The sequence below is a fragment of the Sorghum bicolor genome, chromosome 3 (genome assembly GCF_000003195.3).
Source record: "Sorghum bicolor cultivar BTx623 chromosome 3, Sorghum_bicolor_NCBIv3, whole genome shotgun sequence".
In the NCBI taxonomy this organism is placed as follows: Eukaryota; Viridiplantae; Streptophyta; class Magnoliopsida; order Poales; family Poaceae; genus Sorghum; species Sorghum bicolor.
Window position 1 is genome coordinate 9,217,745 of NC_012872.2, and position 21,455 is coordinate 9,239,199.

Consider the following 21,455-nt stretch of genomic DNA (forward strand, 5'->3'; position numbering starts at 1 on the left):
ACTTTTGATAAATATTTTTATAGAAACATGGAGTCAAAGTTAGACTTTGAAGACCGTGTGGTCGTCCTATATGACTTTCTTTACGGATATGGAGGGAGTACGCATCATAAGGCTATCTCCCAGAGGAGACCCAAACCCAAAATAGGTCTCCAACACAATAAATATAGCCTCAAACAGAGTACCTATATGGCTATATGGAAGACCTATTTTGGATATCAGGAGAGGCATAACCCAAATATGAGTATCCTCTCTCTTCGAGACCCATTTGCATGAAGGATTCTCTTTTGAGTTTTATTGTTGGAGAAGATTAAAAATAGGTATATAACTTTTTTCCTGTAGCGCTATTTTGGGTAATTGTTGTTGGAGACACGGTAGTTGGACAATTTTCGCAAAGGTGACGTGAAAATTGTAGTAGCTAAACATTATTTTATTGAAACTCTTGGGTGGAAGCCATTTGGTTGGTTTTTGGTTATTTGGATGCAAAACTACAGCCAAAAGCCCAAGACCAAAATTTTGACCGAGTTATCCCACCAGTCCACGAGTGGTGACTCTGTGACTGACTGGCCAGACGGCACCCTAGCCACTATCACCAGACTGTCTGTGAGTGTGTCCACGCTCCTGAGTCGCAACTCACAAGTCACAAAGCGAGCAATACAAAATCCCATGCTGAGACTGAGAGCGAGCAGGCGGGCGGGCATCGGCCGGTTGCGGCGGCATCCTGCATCCATAGGACTCTCAGATTCCCATCTCGTCTTCTTATCTCCACTTCTCCCTCCACACATCCCCTCCTCCGTCGTCCTCTGTTTATAAAACTCGCCAGGCGTCCATCGCTTCCGCTTCGGCATCAGCGACGGCCGCCACCACCGCTCCCCTCCCTCTCCTCCTCCTCCCACCGCGGCCATTACCACAGCCTCGCCAGCAAGCCGGGATGGCTGCACTCAAGGCGTCGTTCCGGGGGGAGCTCAGCGCCGTCTCCTTCCTCGACTCAAGCAGGGGACCTTTCGTCCAGCACAAAGGTTGGATGGATCTTTTCCTCTTTCGGTGCCTCCCTTTTCCCCCGATCGGTGTATGAGCTTATCTTCTTGCTTTTCCGGCCTGATGATGCACTCGACTTTGCCCGTCCCGTGTATTCTGGCCAGTTTGATGCTTCTTGACCCCATTCCTATCGATTCTGTTTCATATTTCTGGGTTCCATTCCAATCGATTTGCGATGTGTGTCGCCGTGCGAATTTTTATGTGTCGCTCTGCAACGACTAGGAGGTCTTTGTGCTGTCCTGTTGTTCATCGTTCTTCCCACTTGGCGGCTATGCCTCGTCTACCATTATGGGAAACACTACTAGTATGGTTGGGCCCCGTCTCCGTGTAGAGTGCATGGGAACTGCGAGCCTCGGAGGGTATAGTCATTGTAAAGTTGCAAACTCTGATTCTAATAACTGTTATGATTTTGACATCCTAAAAGGCAGAATTTTTCTGGTTCTCTGGGGGGAAAGTCAACACTGTAGTTCCTTTACTCTTCTGAGATAAAACATAGAATTTTCTGCTAAGCGGGTTACAGGGCCGAGATTTCCAGAATGTTATGCGGCCTTTTCTGTGTCTGGAATCGCTTCTTACGTGTGTCTGGAATCGCTTCTTTCGTCATCACCTCACCTGGGTGAATTAAATTCCGAAATATATATGGGCCTCAACTTGCTGTTTGCTACTTCAGCCGTTGGAATATATACTGTTCTTCGAATATATTCCTCACAGGTTCCAATTCAGTTTATACTTTCTGGTGATTTGATATGATCCAGAGGTGCTGAGGTGGTCGCACCGTTGTCTTGTGACGCCCAGTTATGTTAACTGGTCGGTGCACATGGTATTGAAGTTTACATGAATGTTTACAAAATTGGTCAAATCAGGTCAATAATTCATGGTTTAAACTCGTCCACTTTATGGACTATATCAGGCACGATTGCAGTGGTCTTTCTTAGCCATAGAGACTTATTCTAGTGTAAATTCTGGTTGCTAGTGTTGTTTTCTAATCTTACTTTGATCTCTCTCATTGTAGTGGATTTTACGTTTCAAAGGAAGGGCAAACGAGCTATTTCACTGAGAAGGACATGCTGTTCTATGCAACAGGCTCCACCGCCAGCATGGCCTGGGAGAGCTGTTGCTGAGCCTGACCGGAGGTCATGGGATGGCCCAAAGCCTATCTCGATTGTTGGATCAACTGGTTCCATAGGAACACAGGTAAAGGGATTAATCGAAGACTCATGGATGAAATTTGTCATTCCATAACATCGCTCTGTTAGCTGTGCAGATAATGTTGATAGTTGATAGATCAAAGTTTAGCGAATTGGTGCATATGCATCTGTTTGGAACCAGTAGAATTGGTATATTTTGCATGCAGATCATTCGTAGTAGTTTGATGTAATAATATTTTCATCCTTCTGTAACTTGTGGGCTTCAGGTTTCAAGTCTAATCAACATGTTGCTCATAACAATTTGTTTGATGTTAATTGACATCTCTTACATTTACCTTATGATACGTATAAAACTAGAGACACTGATATTCTGCAGCACTAATATTCCATCTTTTACATAATGCGAAGACATTGGACATTGTTGCTGAGAATCCTGATAAGTTCAGAGTTGTTGCTCTTGCTGCTGGATCCAATGTCACGCTTCTAGCTGATCAGGTACAGTGATGTTTTGAGTAGATTCTTTTCCTTTCGCCCTTTTGTCAATCTTGAAAGAGAATTTTGCACTCATTTGATCATTAAGCTTGTAATACAAACTATGCACTCATTTGAGCATTGTGGATGTAATTTACTACAGGTCAAAACATTCAAACCTAAGTTGGTTGCTGTAAGAAACGAAGCATTAGTTGATGAACTAAAAGAAGCCTTAGCTGATTGCGAAGAGAAGCCAGAAATTATTCCTGGGGAGCAAGGAGTCATAGAAGTAAGGCTTTTCTTATGATCCTATTTCTGCGAATAACTAAAGGTTTGCTCTGAAAATTTCTCAAATATTCAACTTTTGAGTAATAGGTCGCTCGACACCCAGATGCAGTTACAGTTGTCACAGGGATAGTAGGGTGTGCAGGGCTGAAGGTAATGCCCCTTCTATTTAGCATATTGCTCTTTGTGCTTTCCTTTATGTTGGGTGTTCCAAGAATCTAATGCTTGTGTATAAATGATATTTATATGCCTATATGTAATATTTTCCTGTTGTTAGGTCATAAATTTATCTGCACTAAGCTGTGGTTCTAGGAATCTTTTTTTAAGAAAACAGAAAGCTGTCGTTCTGAATTCTGATGTCATTTGGCTGCATAAATCTTTCCTTGTGAACATGCTTGTATTTCATGAATCATGGCAAATATATAGTAAGAAAAATTGTCTATGAATTTTAACTATTTTGGGTTGCTATATTTATACAGTTAGAATGTGTTAAAAAGGAGTTCAGGTAATTTTGCCACAATAATATGTATAGAATGAAGATAAATCTTTACTTCATTTCCAGACATAGATAGGCATCTCCAATTCGAATTTGATGCAAAAAAAAGCAATTGGTAGTGGTATATATGTCATTGTCCTATTGCCTGCCATAGTGCCATATTTTGTATCTTCTAAGAACCGAGTTCCATGGCCCCCTATTTTTATATAGTGCAGTATCAGCCTATCAAGATAAGTGGAGGACCATCATCACTAGGTGGTGATACTTTTAGATTGCCAAGTATTTTAATATTATCTTTTTTATTTCCATATTAATTTGAACTTTATGTAAATGGGTGCAGTATGGTGCACCCAAATAAATGAGCAATTTTATCAGTGAATATAGCTGACTTGGTAACTCTGTATTGTTCTGTTAGCCTACAGTTGCTGCAATCGAAGCTGGTAAAGACATAGCATTGGCAAACAAGGAGACACTTATTGCAGGTGGTCCTTTTGTGCTTCCCCTTGCACACAAACACAATGTGAAAATTCTTCCTGCTGATTCTGAGCACTCTGCAATATTTCAGGTATCTCACAAAATGTTTACTTGTTGCTGCAGCTATCTTTTTTATCATTATGCATGTTTGCTGTAAGGTTGGGAAAGATACATACTGGCTTTGGGGAGAAAATGGCAATTTGACCATCCTCAAAACTGGTGTTTAAACGAAATAACAATACTGAACTTGAAATAATGTGGCAATGCATTTTATGTTTTCTGGCATTCTTTGCTTATTAGAGTCTGCTTCCCTTGTACCAGTGTATACAAGGCTTGTCCAAAGGAGCACTTCGTCGCATTATTCTAACTGCATCAGGTGGTGCTTTCAGGCAAGTCCATCCCTTATGTGTTATATGTACTTCTGGAAACATACAAATCCATCTCATATCATTTGATCATGACAGGGACTGGCCAGTTGACAGGCTGAAAGATGTAAAAGTTGCTGACGCTTTAAAGCATCCAAACTGGAATATGGGAAAGAAGATCACAGTAGATTCTGCTACTTTATTCAACAAGGTGTCTTAGAGCTCCATTTTGTTTAAAAAAAATTATTTAATCCATATTTCATTATATTAAACGCTAAAGTGACGATTTGGTCTTGTAGGGTTTAGAAGTTATTGAAGCGCATTATTTATTTGGTGCTGAATATGATGACATTGAGATTGTGATCCACCCACAGTCTATCATACACTCTATGGTTGAAACCCAGGTGAGCCCAAGGTCATATGCTTTACTAAAAAGCACATGTTGAGATATTCTGCCCAGATGTAGTGCTAATCCTCCTATGCTGCATATTTTCATTTCCACCTCATTCTCTTGTATTAGTGCATGCCAGCATCTGAGCAGATCTCAAGTTTATGATTGTTTCAGGTCGTTATGCTACATGCAGAATTGTTTCTGTAATGGCTTTACATATGGTTTAGTATTGTCTTTAGCATTCATGTTCTTTTTTCCCAGGATTCATCTGTCCTAGCTCAATTGGGTTGGCCGGATATGCGGATACCAATCTTATACACCTTATCGTGGCCAGATAGAATCTATTGCTCTGAGGTCACATGGCCCCGCCTTGATCTTTGCAAGTATGACATCTTCACAACTCCTGTCTACTTTTGCAGTACAGCTGATGCTTTTATTTGGAAATAACCTCCAAGGATTCAAGTCTTATTTTTCTTGATTACAGTATGGGATTGTTCTAATAAGCTACTGGTATATGATGGCAATACTTGATAGATCTGTATGGGTCAGGGGCACCTGAGTCAGCTGTTGGTGTGTGCATTTGTGAACGAATCTGACTTGGGTTTTGAACCAGCAAATATGACAACCATCTCATAATTTTTAGGAAACAAATTTGTGACTGTACTTCAACTGAATTTTCCGAACAGCTCATCAAGCTTGGACCTTGACCTAAACTCATTGCAATTCTGGTGTCTTTTTGAATAGTTATATGTATGACTTGAGTTGGTTGACTAGCCCACTTCTAGTTTAGTAATAACCAAGTAGTAACCATGGTTAGGTTGCTAAACATGAACATGCTTCATTAAGGATGTTAAGAAAACAAAAACATGTTATGAAACTAAACTTCACACGATCTCTTAAATAGTAAGCATTCCATGTTAACAGTTTTTGAGCATTCAGATTTAAGTTCCAATTGGTTAATACAGGTTGGGTTCACTGACGTTCAAAGCTCCTGACAATGTAAAATACCCATCAATGGACCTAGCGTATGCAGCTGGGCGGGCTGGGGGCACCATGACAGGAGTTCTGAGTGCTGCTAATGAGAAGGCCGTGGAGTTGTTCATTGATGAAAAGTACGATTCTTTTTGCTTATCAGCTTTTGCCTGCTTTATTCTAGATAGATCATTGCATATTTTATGTCATCTTTTGATTTGGTTTGTGAAATATTCTGAAAATTTTAAGGCCAGATACGTTATGCTAATTGCTGCAATGAAAAAAAAACTTTGGGCTAACCAAAGTCCATGGACATCTACTGCACTTTACTTTAGAAAAGTGAGTTGGGACGAGAATGTTTGTCCTTAGAGATATTATTCTCAAGCACCTTTTGAGCCTACATTATGGATTAGAATAGCTATAGAATCTTGATTTAAACTATCTTTCCATGTTTAAATACAAGTTAAATATGCTGAGGGTCCTAAAGCTTTTCCTGGATTCTCATCTAGGTCCATGAACTCTCAAAGGGAAGGTTTGAGTGAATGCACTACCAAGAGAGAACCTAGAGTGAACCTGGTGTGAACCCGATCCTCACTTTGAGAGTTTATTATAGGCCTACGTGAGGATCAGGGAAAAGTTTAGGGCACTGGTGCTTTTCACTCTTTTAAGTACTTTATCTTAACAATGGTCTGCCTGCCAATATGATGGTTTGGTTATTGGGATAGTGTCGGTCATAGACAAGGGTTTTTCTCTGCATGAGAAGATATTGATTTATACACTCAACTTGTCGAGGTAAAGCACCATGCTCCAGAATTTGATAGAGAAAACTTCATCATGGCACAAGCATATGCTTTACACAATTAGTTCAACTAGGAGGAAGGTCTGCAACTACAGCCAGTTGTTCATCAGAGGGAAAGAAAGAACTAATTTGCAATCATCCGTTATATATTGATATTCATACAAAGGAAGTCAGTTGACCTTTTAGTTTGGTTTACAGGATTAGCTACCTGGACATATTCAAGGTGGTGGAACTTACATGTGACGCGCATCGGAACGAGCTGGTAAGAAGTCCTTCACTCGAGGAGATCATCCATTATGATCTGTGGGCGAGGAGATATGCAGCTAGCCTACAACCATCTTCTGGCCTGAGCCCTGTCCCTGCATAATAATATGTAGATATACTCCTACATATTGTCATGACCTCGTGTACAGGAGTTCTAAGATATCAAGTGTGTGGCTCCTGTTTCCATGTTCGATTTCCAGGAGCTAGATGAAGCATTAGGGGACATCTAGGTCGCCCTCCTGAATGTAAATCATGCCTCCACAGTCCACACGAATAAAATGCATCTGTTCCATGTGATTTTTTTTTATGGGTGAAGTGTTCGAATTCGGGTGGGAATCAGATGCATCCCTTTCGGTGGGAGTTTTTATAGTACTCCGTATGTAGGATTGAGCAGGCACAGCTGCCCGACATCACCTCTGCACCTTGTTCCATTTTCTCGCCTGGCGTGGTAAGCACTTGCTTGAGAAATCATTTTTGTCATTTCTAAATTCTAGGTACGATGAGTGCCAGCAAAGGTATGGTAGCGAGGCGAAAGAGCAGTAGGTAAGTAGGTTCATGGTAGTACTCGTGGTTAGATCTATCCTAATTTTTTTTCCTGCTCCTCCGTGGTCACAAACATGACAGAAAATATTGTTGACTGATTTATTGTAGGAGTTGTGAAAGAAAAACACTGCTAAATTGCTGGCAAATTCGGCTGATAAGCCTAAACGAACAAAGCGCCAGTTTTGAAAGATGGTATGAACACACGATACGAGACAATATTCTATGGGTCTTCTCTGAACCAACCAAACACTCAAAAAAAAACAACCAACTTCAACCCTAGAACCTAACATATCCTATAGTGCTACATATGGGTACATCACCAAAGCAGGTTTATCACTAGCAAGACAGGATAGAATGCCCAACATAATTTCAGGATATCGTACGCAACATTTCAGTAACCTATATACAATTATACATGTAGCCGAAAGACAAACCCGCTTCGTTCCAAGTCAAGATCAACACAGACACGGATAAAAAACACTAGATTTTAAAAAATGGTACCACAGCACAATTCAAGCTCACTTATGAAGATCCACATAACATTGATAAAGTGGGCCTACTATCCTCTAACGAATCATCCAAACAGAGTCCCATGTGGACGTACTACTAGTGATAATTGACCGGTGATACATGCAAGCATCCCAAAGCAGTAAAAGATGGAGCTGTTTGGCAGACAAAAACACTTTTGTGGCAGCAGTAGCCAGAAGCAAGCCCAAACATCACATGAGGGTGCCCAGGAACTAGTGGCCATATTTCTGGAACTCCCACTCACTGTTGTCTGCAAGATAAAATGTTGATAGTCAGTAACGCAATGCCCAAAAAAGTGAACTATGGGATCAAATCAGCACAGAACTGCAGCTACCTAATGGGCACACTTGGCGAGTCTTAAGCCACCTGCTGATGCAATGGAAGTGAAAAGCATGATTACAGACACCTGCAGCACGCAAAAACACACTTTGTTAGACCCAGTGAAGGACCCTTGTTAGACCCAGTGAAGCTGAGCCAAAAGAACCACGTAGAATACATGGTCCAACATATTCCAATGTCTATTGGTTTGTACAGGCAAATATAAAGAAGCTTCAATAAAAAAAATATACATGCTCCCATTCCTTTTACTTTTTAGCCAAGCAGCATTTGTCATCATTCCAACTGTAAACATGGGTGAGCTTATTTTCTACTGACAACGCCACAATTTGGTGAGAAGTTCACTGGCCTCTGCTCAAGTGGTCCATTCAAGGAACACACAAGAAGAGGCTGCTTAACCGAGCACAAAAAGAGCATGTAGTGCTGCTGCAAATGCCGTTACAGGCTTGCAACAGCATTAATCCAGATAGGAATGCGGGACTGACACATTAAGGGCTAGTTTGGATAGAGACCTGAGGAATACGCTTGGGCCAGGCAGCACCTCCAGGTCATCGATTTCCCATGCCTGGGGTTGGATCGACATGCCTGGACGATAGCCCCCAGGCAAGGCTCCGATCTAAACAGCCCCTAAGTGTATATGGTTAATTACTGATATAGGTTGCACCTTTATTTGCCAGTCATGCTGTGATTTACATCTATCACTTATCTAGTTAAATTTGGGAGTGTTCCTGTTGGATGGGGAGTAGAGGATGATATAGGTCTAAACGTGTAATACCAAAAGTTGGTGAATTAGTTGGTTGTTACCTGAATCCAGGTACGTATAACATGCCATTCCGCTTACACAACACTAGAGATTCTGACCACTATTACACTTTACATTGATAATATTTTTCTCAAAAGATGTACAAACACTTAAACGTTGTTTAAGTAATATGAGCTTTATACGTCATCAGAAGGATAAGTTCCATCTAAAGAGGCAATTAGGTATGTCAAACATAAACCAGTGTGCAGTTGTTTCATATACTGATATACAGTTCATCCATATCAAAATTTGTAGATGGGGAAGAGGTATGCAATTTTGGGTTCGTAAAGAGATAACTATAACTATAACTATAACAGCTTCAGTGTCACTGTATATGGAACAAATTGTTCAAATTGCACAGTTCACCAGACTAATGTAATCAAGATCACATAGTAGAATCTTTGGAAAGAGCACGGAGAATCTATATTTTGCAATCTTTGCGTATCATACCCTAACCATAGTTGGCAGTTACATATTCATGCAAGATTCCCGGAAACTAAATGCCAGAATGCCCTAACCATAGTTGCCAGTTACACATAGATTGGTGTAAGATTCCCGAAAACTAGATGCCACAATGAGCAACGCATGCCAGAACTAGTGTACAAAATAATTAATAGCGAATTCTTTCATTCCACATGAAGAGGCATACCGATAACATAAAATTAGTGGCAAGTGGCAACAGACAGAAGATACAACAAAGAAGATAGGTAAGAAGACCCTAAGAGATTGGATTTGTACCCCAAGCGACGGTGCACTCCTCGCTGGTCGCGCTGGCTTGGTTCGCCTGGCACTCGATGCCTGCACCCAACAAATTAAGGAGCTCAAACCCCTAACCATAGATCTCAAACCCTAACAAGCACTGAACCTATCGGACCCGAAACTTACATAGATCCATGATGTGGTTGCGGCAGATGGCGCAGTTGTCGACGACGATATCTGCAGCGCCGCAAAGGAGACAAACAGATCAGACGGGATCCAAATTACAATCTACAGGAAGGAAAATCTAGAGCGGATGGACGGGCGCGCGGACGTACCCCATGCCCAGAGCGCGACGGCGTTCCACTTCTTGATCTCGAAGCGCTTGTTGGGCTTGCGGGAGGTGGAGGAGGACGGACCGGCCGCGGATGACCCCTCGCCGGCCGGGGCGGGCGGCGGCGGCGCGTTGATGTCGGTCTCCATGGCGGACATCGCGGTGGTCTCGGGAGCCTTCGGTTTGCGGAAGGCGCTAGCGAGGGGCAGGGAATATCTGTGCAATTTCTCTAGAGGCCAGGGGTTTTATCAAAAAGTAAGTGCTCTCCCGTCTCAGAGTATGATGACTCTTTAATGTCGTCATGTCTTGGTGCCCGGCCCAATAGCCGCAAGATCGGTCTGCCAAGGCCTGTTTTAGGCTGTCTCCAACGAGAGTTGGAACCAAAAGCAATAGAGTATAGACCCATTTTGGCTATCAGAAGAGGCATAACCCAAATTTGGATATCCTTTCTCCTCGAGACCCATTTGCAGAGAGTGTTGTCTTTTAGGTCTTGTTGTTGGAGAAGACTAAAAATAGGTATGGAATCTTTTACCTATAGCGCTACTCAAATGACAAATGGGTCTTATATTTTGGGTGATGATTGTTGGAGATAGTCTTAGGCCTGTTTAGTTCACCCAAAAACTAAAAACTTTTCAAGATTCTCCGTCACATCGAATCTTGTGGCACATGCATGAAACACTAAATATAGATGAAAATAAAAACTAATTACATAGTTTACATGTAAATCGTGAGATGAATCTTTTAAGTCTAGTTACTCCATAATTAGACGATGTTTGTCACAAACAAACGAAAATGCTACAGTTCGGAAAACTAAAAAGTTTTCAGAACTAAACAAGACCTAAAATAACCGTTTCTAAAAAACAATAAGGGCACCCCCAATGCAGAAAACATCATGGTTTCTATAGATATTAATTATAGTGCCACTTAAGTATTTTGCTAATATGCCAAGATAGTTATTGAAGAAAAAGAACAAAAATTATAGAAACTGGGTCTAAGTTAGAAACCATGTCTACACGAGATCCAAGACATGAAGTGATATGATTGGTTGAGAATGGAAAGAGAATTAATGTGATTGGATAAAAACTATTCTATAGAAACTATCCATTTGGATCATAGCTTCTATATATAGTATCTATACAAATTAATAGGCATAGAAACTACATGTAGTTTCTAGCTTTGGGAGTGCCCTAATAATAACCAAAATTAGCAGTAATGCATTCAAATAGACCTATTAATTATTAGTTAGGAAGCTTCTAACTAATACATGTATACCTTTAAGGGGTTTTGGTCCATGGTTAGCACTAAAAAATAGCTAGCTAAGGCCTTGTTTAGTTCATCCCAAAAACCAAAAAAAAGTTTTCAAGATTTCCTGTCACATCGAATCTTGTGGCACTTGCATGAAGCATTAAATATAGACGAAAACAAAAACTAATTACACAGTTTAGCTGTAAATCACAAGACGAATCTTTTGATCCTAGTTAGTCCATAATTAAATAATCTTTGTCACAAACAAACGAAAGTGCTACAGTAGCGAAATCCAAAAAGATTTCGCATCTAAACAAGGCCTAATTCTTACCCCCTCCAAGTCATTCTGATTATTTAGAGAGTCAAAGCATCTCAAGTTTGATCAAAATTATAGAGAAAGTTACAAAGGCTTATGACATCAAATAGGTATAGTATGAAAATATATAAATAAATAATCTAATAGTACTTATTTGATATCATAAAGGTTATTACTTTATTATTTGAATTTGGTTAAATTTAAAATGCTTTGACTCTTCAGAAAAATTAGAATGACTTATAATTGAGGTGGTAGGATCTTGAGTTGAAGATACATATGAAGTATTAGCACATGTTAGCATCTTCAACTTGCTAATGGAACTAATAGTTAGCAGCCCTCGAACTAATAATTAGCAGGTCTATTCGGATCCACTAGTACTAATTTTAGCTGATAATGGACAAACAAACCCTACTCACTATCTCCTATTAGCAGGTTGATCTAAATTAATATTAAAAATTAGCTAGCTACAAAATAGCAGCTATTAGCTCACTGATTTTTAGTCTAAGGGATCCAAACAAACCATAAAGCTTATACTTCGTATGAGCATGTATTTAGAGCAACTTCTAGAGTCTAACGGCTTCTTTAATTAGATATTCAAATATTTTAATCCTCTATATCAGATTTCTCGCTAGGAAAAAATAATAGTTTAGAGAATGAGTTTAAGAAAAATATACTCTTAGCTAAGAAAAGAGAACTATTCTGTTGATGGAAAAAAGATAAGAAAAATAGTAAAAGAAGGTTAAAAAACCAGCTTTGCCAAGATAGGTGAAAAACAGTTGAATATATTTTTTTATTTAAAACACAATTATCTGTATTGTCTTAGTTTCCTTTCATCTGCTAACCCTAGACAATATAATTTAGTGGCAATGAGTTAATATAATTTATATTCTACTTAAAATAGATTGAGATGAAGATCAAAGGAAAAAAGGAATGAAAAGAAAGAAGTAAAAATACTTTAACACTAGGGCTAATTTTAGCTGAAATGTTTTGTTGAGATTTGCAACAAATATATAGAGTTTTTTTGCCACCCTAAGCCATTGACATAGACATCATATGCAGGGTAAAATGCAACGCATGTCCTCAACCTTGGCGCAAAACGTCTATCTATGTCACCAAACTTCCAAATACATGTCTACATCCTTAAACTTATTAATTATGTCACATGAGGTTCAGAACCCTCCCTAGACCAAGTAGTTGATCTACTAATGACAAACATCTTCTACAACGGAAGTGTGCAATTCCCCCAATATCTCTATATACAATAGCATATATCTCTAGATTTAAGGTATATATGACCGGACGAAATATATATAGACGAAATATATGATCATACAAGACTATTATGGTGATATATATGTTAAGTATGTATGCATACATAGAGTATGTGGTTATACTTATTGTATATACTATAGTAGTGACATTTTAGTAATATACTAAAAATATGAATACCTTTGAAAATTTTTCGCGTGGTAAGATCTAGAATATCTTAGGCCTTGTTTAGTTCCGAAAACTTTTTGGTTTTCGGAACTGTAGCACTTTCGTTTGTTTGTGATAAACATTATTCAATTATAGAGTAACTAGGTTTAAAAGATTTATCTTGTCATTTACAGTTAAACTGTGTAATTAGTTTTTATTTTCATCTATATTTAGTGTCTCATGCATGTGTCGCAAGATTTGATGTGACGGAAAATCTTGAAAAGTTTTTGGTTTTTGGGGTGAACTAAACAAGGTCTTAATATGAGTATATACTCAAACCGATAAACAAATATGAACACATACACAATGTGGTTTATTAAAGATGAGAGTAACTACATGTACGTGTAGAAAGGTGTCAAGTATAGAGTTTTAGTTGCAAGAAATTCAGTTCGAATAGGCGAACATGTATCAAAGTGTAGAATTTACCTTCTGCCCTGTAGAGTCCTGGCCATAACCACTTCAATTTCTCTAGCTATCTGTCTCTAGCCATTACAGTGGACAAAAGTTTCTTTTGACAGCAAATTGAACCACGAAACCTTGCCTATATTAGTTATTTACAGAGACCGACACTTTGAGAGACGTCTGACTCTGATTTATAGAGGTGGTACAACTATCTCTCTAAAAACTGATTTTTGGTTCTCAAATAGCTAGTTTAGAAAGAATTCTATTGTCTATCATGGAGAGATAAAATGTGACTTTTAAATAGCTAGTCCAACAGGATCTCTTAGAAATAACTCTCCACTATTTTAATATTTCTAAGCACAATCTAGCTAACTATTTGAAAGTTGCCATTGAAGACGCTTTTAGGCACACAGAAGAGTACAAAGAACCAGGCAGTGGAAGCCAGACAACCTGCTTCAAACTGTGAGCTCGATCTAGGAGGTTTGCTAAGGCTCAGCCTTAATGAGGTTTTATGAGCATTAAATAAGTTGATGTAATATAGTATTAACGAAAATAAATATCGTAAAAGTTTCATGAGACGAAATTGTCCACACGGCTTTCATCTCAAAATGGCAACGAGCATGTACCCGACGGGTAGTGGCCACCTGTACCCGCACCCGCGAGGTTAAAATTTTATTCGTCGGGTTATCTGTACCCGCACACGGATAGAAAAATACTCCCGTACCTGCACCCGCGCGGTTAAATTTAACCCGACGGGTAACCCGTACCGGACAACATACCCAAGAATTATATATAAATGTCATATATTCACATGCAAAATAAATCATTCCAAGCCTCCAACAAAGTTACAAACTAACATTCATATAATGACATCAAAATCATATATATACTAGGAGGGTTTAGTTGAATTTGAGCAAAATTCATATGCTAGATAGACTAAAATGACAAGAGTGACTAGTTATTTTGGCAGGTGTTTTTTACCTGCGGGTAGGTGGGTATGGGCAGTATATACCCACACCCGATGCGTATAGGATTTTACCCAATAACATACCTATGAGTAGAAAAATCATTCAATACCCGTTTTTTTATCGAATAAAACCTGTCGGATACTCGGTTTTCGGGTACCCGTTGCCATCTTGATTTCAACCTATGGAAATCTTGGAAACCGTGACATAAAACTTACGCCAAGACAGCCTAATGAGTCAATCTGCACCCTTGCATGCATAGTCCCTCCGTCCATAAAAATATTTTCTCACTTTTCTTGAGAAATCAAATAATTTGAAGTTTTAATAAACTTATAAAAATGATGTTTATAATACTGAGTATTATCTTAAGGTCTTGTTTGGATGTAGTCGGATTCGCATCAATCCACATGTGTTAGGGTGGATTGGAGTGGAACTTGAACTAAATTCCACCCCAATCCACTCCAACACATGTGGATTGAGGTGAATCCGACAACATCCAAACAAGGCCTAAATTAACAATGAAATATATTTTATAACAATTTTATTTAAAGACATAATATTAATAGAATTTTAATTAAACTAAATTTAGAAAAATTATGATTCTAGAATTATATATTTTTCTGGGCGGTGAGGCGTCCGAGATAGTACGTCCGAGTTTAGCTGGCATATGTGTTTAGATCTAAAAACTTTTGGGATTTGGATACTGTAGCACTTTCGTTTGTATTTGGCAATTAGTGTCCGATTATAGATTAATTAGGCTCAAAAGATTTATCTCGTGATGAAGAAGAATCTTGTAAACTTTTGGAATTTTAAAGGGATTTAAACAGACCCTAAGGTCTTATTCAGTTCCCAAAATTTTTTGGTTCAGGACACTGTATCACTTTCATTTTTATTTGGTAATTATTGTCTAATCATAGACTAACTAGACTTAAAAGATTCATCTTACGATTTACATGTAATTAGTTTTTATTTTTGTCTATATTTAATACTCTATGTCGTAAGATTCAATGTGACAGAGAATCTTGGCTTTTTGGTTTGAAAGGATCAAGATGCCCAAGAAGGGGGGGGTGAATTGGGCTTCTCTAAAAATTTAAGCAACCTATAAGCTCCAATTCAACCCCTTGTGCCTAGTGTGACTTAGAGAGCTACCGGATAAAAAGTTTTGCGACCTAGTTCCAATCCTATTCTAGCAAGGCAATTCTAAGAATGTAAAAACACAAAGTAAATGCTAGAAAGTAAAGGAGTAGTGGAAGAAAGTGCTCGGCGATGTTTTGCCGAGGTATCGGAGAGTCGCCACTCTTCACTAGTCCTCGTTGGAGCACCCGCGCAAGGGTCTTGCTCCCCCTTGGTCCGCGCAAGGACCAAGTGCTCTCTACGGGCTGATTCTTTGACACTCCGTCGCGGTGAATCGCCCAAAACCGCTCACAAGCTTGACACGAGCCACCCACAAGAAATCCCGGGCGGTCTTCGTGCCTCCAATCACCACCGAACCGTCTAGGTGATGGCAATCACCAAGAGTAACAAGCAAAGAACTCTCACTTGACCCAAACAAGGCTCTAGAGAGTGGTGGATGCACATTGACTCTTGGAACTCACTAGAGAAGGATTCTCTCAAGAAATCACTCAAATCTCAATCCTCTCTAGGCTCTTGCAACTCTCTTGCTCCACAAACAAGTTTCTCTGATGTTCAAATGGGCAAGAGAGCTCTCATGGACGAGGTGGAGGAGTATAAATACTATCCACGAAGTCCAAAGGTCGGCCAACCGTTTTCCACTGAAAACGGGGTCACCGGACGCACATTATGTTGCACCGGACGCACTGCACCGAGCGTCCGGTGCTTCATAACGGCTACCTGCTCTTTTCTCTGACAGGTCACCGGACGCTAACTCTCAGCGTCCGGTGCACCGTCCGGTGCTCGGGGGAACTTTGCAAGCTCCCTGGGTAAGGGACCGGACGCTTCCCGGTGCGTCCGGTGCTAGCGTCCGGTGCCTAACCCTAAGCACCAAGCTTTTCTAACGGCTAAGGACCTCACCGGACGCACTCACAGAGCGTCCGGTGCAGCGTCCGGTGCCCCTTTGGGCACCCAAACTTCGTTGAAACGCGATCGCTTCAAAACGAAGTTTGTTCCTCTCGATCTAAGGACTATCTCTGAGCTGTCTAGTGCTAGGTTTACCAAGTGTGCACCACACCTAAACCTAAGGCCTTGCCTAAGTCAAGCTACTAGATCAAAGCCCCTCTTAATAGTACGGTTAAAAGAAAACAAAGTCCTAAACTACTCCAAGTGCCCTTCTTCACCATATGGCACTTAGACCTAGTCTAGCCTTGACGATGTCCATCCATCCTTTGAAAACCGAAACGATTTCCACTATTAAGTAGGCATGTACGTCCCTGTCCATCGAGTATCTATATACCATGACCTTACCTATGACTTTGCCTCTGCAAAACACACGTTAGTCATAGTAATCAACAATGTCATTAATCACCGAAACCACTAGGGGCCTAGATGCTCTTTCAATCTCCCCCTTTTTGGTGATTGATGACAACCTCGTATATAAAGAGAGTTGAGGTTTTTAAAGTGACTTGGTTTCAATAAGCATATTTCAATAAGAACAAAGGATTAGTCATGCTTATATCAACCAAATCCAAAACCCTGCATCCAAATATGTGAGTGGTATACGACAGGATATAAACATAAGGCTCATAAGAACATCGGAGTAAAAACGCGGAAGCCAAGGTAATATGAGCCAAAACACATGACATTAAGATATCACATAAAGCACAAATCATGTCTCATAACCATAGTACTCACACAAGTGCAATGCATTAAAGTAAACATGATGCATGATGAAGTAGCATACAAAGAAAGTATCTCAACTCCTAAAAAAAACTCTCTAGCTCCCCCTAACTCCTAACTCTCTCATACCCACTCTCTCCCCCTTTGGCATCAAGCGCCAAAAACCTAAGAAGACGGTGGAGGAGGCGGAGCAGTAGAGTCCCTCGGCACGGCTACGAAGCGAGCTGTATCATCTGAACTGTCGGCCGTCGAGGCGGAGGAGGTGGAGTGACCCTCTGAAGCTGCAGGTGCTGGAGAAGCGGTCCGGGTCTGCTCTGGCGCTGTCACAGGCTGTGCTGGCTGCTCAAGTCCGGCTGACGAAGCTGACACGGACTCGGTCGCTGTAGCTGTCGTCTCTGGTACTGTAGTAGACGGTGCAAGCTGCTCGGACGACGCTACAGACGACGACAGAAGCTCTGTAGTGGTAACTGGCGCCGTAAAGACTGCAGGAGCCTGCAGAGGAGGAGGCGTAGGGTCACCAGTCAGAGCACTGTAGGTGAAGCTGAGGTGCAGATCTGTCTGCGAGTCCCACACAAGCTGTGACGCTGAAGCTGACTGAGGGGTGAAGCCTGAGCGGAGAGGGGTAAACTGCGGTACCTGCTCAAAGCCTGAAGAGATAGCACCCTGAGAAACCTGGTGCTGGGGCGTCGAAAACGGCTGACTCTGAGCTGGTAGCTGGAGCGACTGCTGTGACGGGCTCTGAGTCTGGGGCACAGGAGTAGGGGGCCTGACTGACGACGTGCCGGGGAGCTGTATCTGCGGTAGCTGAATCCCGGAGGCGGCCATGAGAGCGGCCATCATCGCTGTCTGCTAGGCCTGGAAAGCAAGCTGCTGCTCCTAAAAGGTGAGAAGCTGACGCTGGAGCTCATCCTGCCTGGCCTGCATGGCTGCATTGATGGCAGCCTGATCCCTGTCGCGCCTCGCCTGCTCCTCAGTTGCACGGCGCTGATCTGCCCTCATCCCCTCTAGAATAGCAAGCAGGGCGGGGTCGGAAGCACTCGAAGAACCGCCTGCCTCGTGGTCATGAGCTCTGGGAGGAAGGTCAGTCACTGGCGGCTGATAGTCATCATCTGAGCTGTCTGAGGCGAAGTCAAACTCGCCCTCTGCCTCTGCATCTGCAAACGCGCCAATAGCTATATCCTGCTGCTCCTCTGTCTCTGTAACTGCTGCTGTACTGCGGGTGCCCCTAGGAGAAGGTGGGGGCACCGGTCCACGTGGAGCACGAGGAGGAGGGACACCGCGAAGGTCGTGGTGCGCTCTCAACATCTGCCGAGGGTCGTAGTGGGGGAAGACGGTGTCGGACTCTGTCAACTCCCTCTGCAAGTGAGCTGGCAGGGGCAGTGGCCTAGCACGAAGTATAAGTAGAGTGATCCAATGTGCATACGGCAACTGACGCTGTCCCCTGAAGCTCTCTGAAATGGTGTCCTCAATCTCGGAGACGATCAAATCCCACAAATCAAACTGCGTCTGGGAGATAAGGTGAGCGACGAGCCACTGCTGCATACGAGTGAATCCGTCTCTGTAGCCTGTCCTGGGGAGAAGAGTCTTCCTCAACACAAAGTCGAGGATCCTAGCTGGGCGTGTCAAATCTGCCACTGTCCTGCTAGAGCCCTCCCCAAAAGGTGCACGGAAGCATGGAGCCACGAAGTCAACCGGTGGTATCTCACCACCGTGAGGACGACGAGGGGGATCCACGTTCCCGTAGCACAGCTGGTGAATCCTGGTGGGAGAGGCTCGTAGTCCAAGCACCTGTCTGGCTAACTGTGCTGTCACTCTGTAGTCGGTCCCTGCCAGTGCGTAGTGAATGTAACTGTGATCTGGAGAAATCCACACTGACGCATAGAACTCTCTGACCCACTGCTCACAATAAGTACCGGGGAGCGCTAGCAGCTCTGGGAGTCCGTGGAGGTAAGTGAAATACTGACAAATATCTGCCCCGACCACGTTCCCGAGAATCTCTAGGTCAATCACCCTGTGCTCCCTGAACTGAGACTGAGAACGAACCAGTGCCTCGTGAATGTCCTCCTGGACGACTGTGTAGAAGCGGGCACCGGCTCTGGGATCCCTGGCAGCTGGAAACCAGGTAGGGAACGGAACAAACCGCAGCTGCTGGATCTCTCGGGCTGACACAAGAGTGAGATCCCTGTGGATCCTGACTGGCCTCTGACGGGAAGCTGGAGTGCCTCTAGCCGGAGTGGCACGAGCTGTGGAGGTGGACTGACCCTGCGTACCAGTCCGGGGAGTAGCCTGAGTACGAGCACGAGTCGACCTCCGCAGTGGCTGCTCCTGCTCCTATCCCTCTGCTGGACCCTCTGCCTGGGTCTCTGTCTCAGTGTCCGGATCCTCCTGAGCCGGATCCCTAACCACGAGCCTAATCCTCTGTCCTCCAACTGTCACAGTGCCTGGAGGGGATCCATGGAATGCCTCTGCCTCAAGAACTGCACGCCGCTGACGTGGCGTAAGATCATCACCGATCCTCAGAGAACCAGAGCGACCACCTCTCTCGGCTGCCTCAGCTGCTGCTGCCACTGCCTCTGCTACCTCTGCCTCTCTGTCGCTGGCCTTGCGCTTCTTTGTGGCCAACTTCTTGCCTTTGCCCTTCTCTGCCGCTGACAGGCGACGGGGAGGATCACCTCCACCATCACCCCCTGGGGAACCTCCTGCACTGGCTGCCGGTCCACTGACATTCTTGCAACGTGCCATTGCAAGAACTAACGACTGATCAAACGTCCGACAAACAACCAACTGACAACGAAGATTAACGCGCTGCAGAGAATAGACAAGGTAGGATATATATATATATATAAGAAAACACATCGACTAGAGAGGAGATAAACCTATGGATCGCAAGAAGTGATAAGATATGGGTGCGAACGGCTTACGATCCACGGACGAGACGCGTTCCGGATGAAAATTCTCGATTGATAATCACCGGAGAACGCGAGAACTGTCCTTACGGTGCTGCAGTGGGAGAACAGAGAAGACCAAGGTCAAACAACCTTATCCTAATCCATTGAAACATTAAGAGAAGCACCTTAAAGACATGAACTCGAGAAACTCACCCAATCCTTCAAATCCACTCGAGATGGATCTGCGCGAGAGGAGAAGGATGGGGCAAGGATCTCTGGGCAGATCTGGCCGCGGGGAGGAAGAAAGAGATCGCCGGAGGAAGGAGGAACTGCGGCGGCGGCGGTTTCGGCGGTCTAGGGCACGGGGAGACTCGGGCGATGTCGGCGGAAGAGGAAGAAAAAACGCCCGCTCGAAGCCCCTGGGCGCGGGCTTTATGCGCCCGCCACGGGGTCACCGGATGCTCTTTATGTGGCACCGGACGCGTCCGGTGACCACCGGACTCATGCGCAGAGAGGTTTGCAAAACTTCACCGCACCGGACGATGGGCACCGGACGCTGGCTTTAGCGTCCGGTGCTTCAGGTCACGCCAGGTGAGCACCGGACGCTACAGGGATACTGTTCCTGCGTCCGGTGAGTGCAGTCTGGCACACTCACCGCACCGGACGCTCAGAGGCAGCGTCCGGTGCATCGTCCGGTGCTCCTCTGAGCACTTTTCCAACGAAGCACTACGCCCGACTTTTACCCAACCAAGTTCCATTTCTAAAAGCACACAAATAAACACAAAATGAAACTGGTATGAGTGACTTCTCTCAAACTCTCAAATTTTCACAGAATATTTAGCCATAGGCTTAATAATTTTTAAGAAAATAGTTCGAGAAAGCACCGAGGAGCATCATATGGCCATAAAGCTAGGGGTTTGAAATAATGAGCTTGGAATGCTCCCCCTATCTATGGACGAACACAGCGGATGCTCAACGAATAACCGAAAAGAAACGGTCAACTAACAAGCATGCATATGATATGAGTTGAAGTGCAATACTTGAAAGTAAACTAAACTTGTCAAGTTTGATCCAAGGTTAAGCTTTTTCACACACTCAAGGGGGTTATCTTAACCATGTTAGACAAGCTCTACATGCAAGTTGGATTTTAGTTTTAGTATGCATGAAATGCAAAGCAAAAGTTAATTTCAAGATTCAACACACAACTTTTATCTTTTAGTGAAGTTGGACATGTCAAGCACATTAAGTTCATTTCTCAACAAACAAAACCTAGCTTCATCTAGGGGTTTTGTGAAGATATCCGCCAATTGATTTTCCGTTCCCACATTCTCTAGGGATATGTCACCTTTAGCAACGTGATCCCTAAGGAAGTGGTGGCGGATGTCAATATGTTTTGTGCGGGTGTGTTGAACCGGGTTGTTTGCAAGTTTT

The 21,455-nt window shown here is 42.7% G+C and overlaps 2 protein-coding genes across 2 annotated transcripts; one reads left to right on the forward strand and one right to left on the reverse strand.

Annotated features, from left to right (window-relative positions):
- Nucleotides 670-7,007, forward strand: LOC110433457 (1-deoxy-D-xylulose 5-phosphate reductoisomerase, chloroplastic). The gene is made up of 12 exons (XM_021455628.1): nt 670-1,016; nt 2,048-2,229; nt 2,592-2,678; nt 2,818-2,943; nt 3,030-3,092; nt 3,851-4,000; nt 4,231-4,298; nt 4,374-4,485; nt 4,574-4,678; nt 4,927-5,048; nt 5,631-5,777; nt 6,635-7,007. Exons 1-12 carry the CDS (start codon nt 929-931, stop codon nt 6,801-6,803), a joined length of 1,419 nt encoding a protein of 472 aa, XP_021311303.1. The 5' UTR covers nt 670-928; the 3' UTR covers nt 6,804-7,007.
- On the reverse strand, nt 7,596-10,188 carry LOC8079092 (RING-box protein 1). The gene is made up of 5 exons (XM_002457474.2): nt 9,944-10,188; nt 9,795-9,845; nt 9,648-9,707; nt 8,106-8,177; nt 7,596-8,021 (listed from the first exon to the last, which is right to left on the reverse strand). The coding sequence occupies exons 1-5, from the start codon at nt 10,095-10,097 to the stop codon at nt 7,984-7,986; spliced, it is 375 nt and encodes a 124-aa protein (XP_002457519.1). The 5' UTR covers nt 10,098-10,188; the 3' UTR covers nt 7,596-7,983.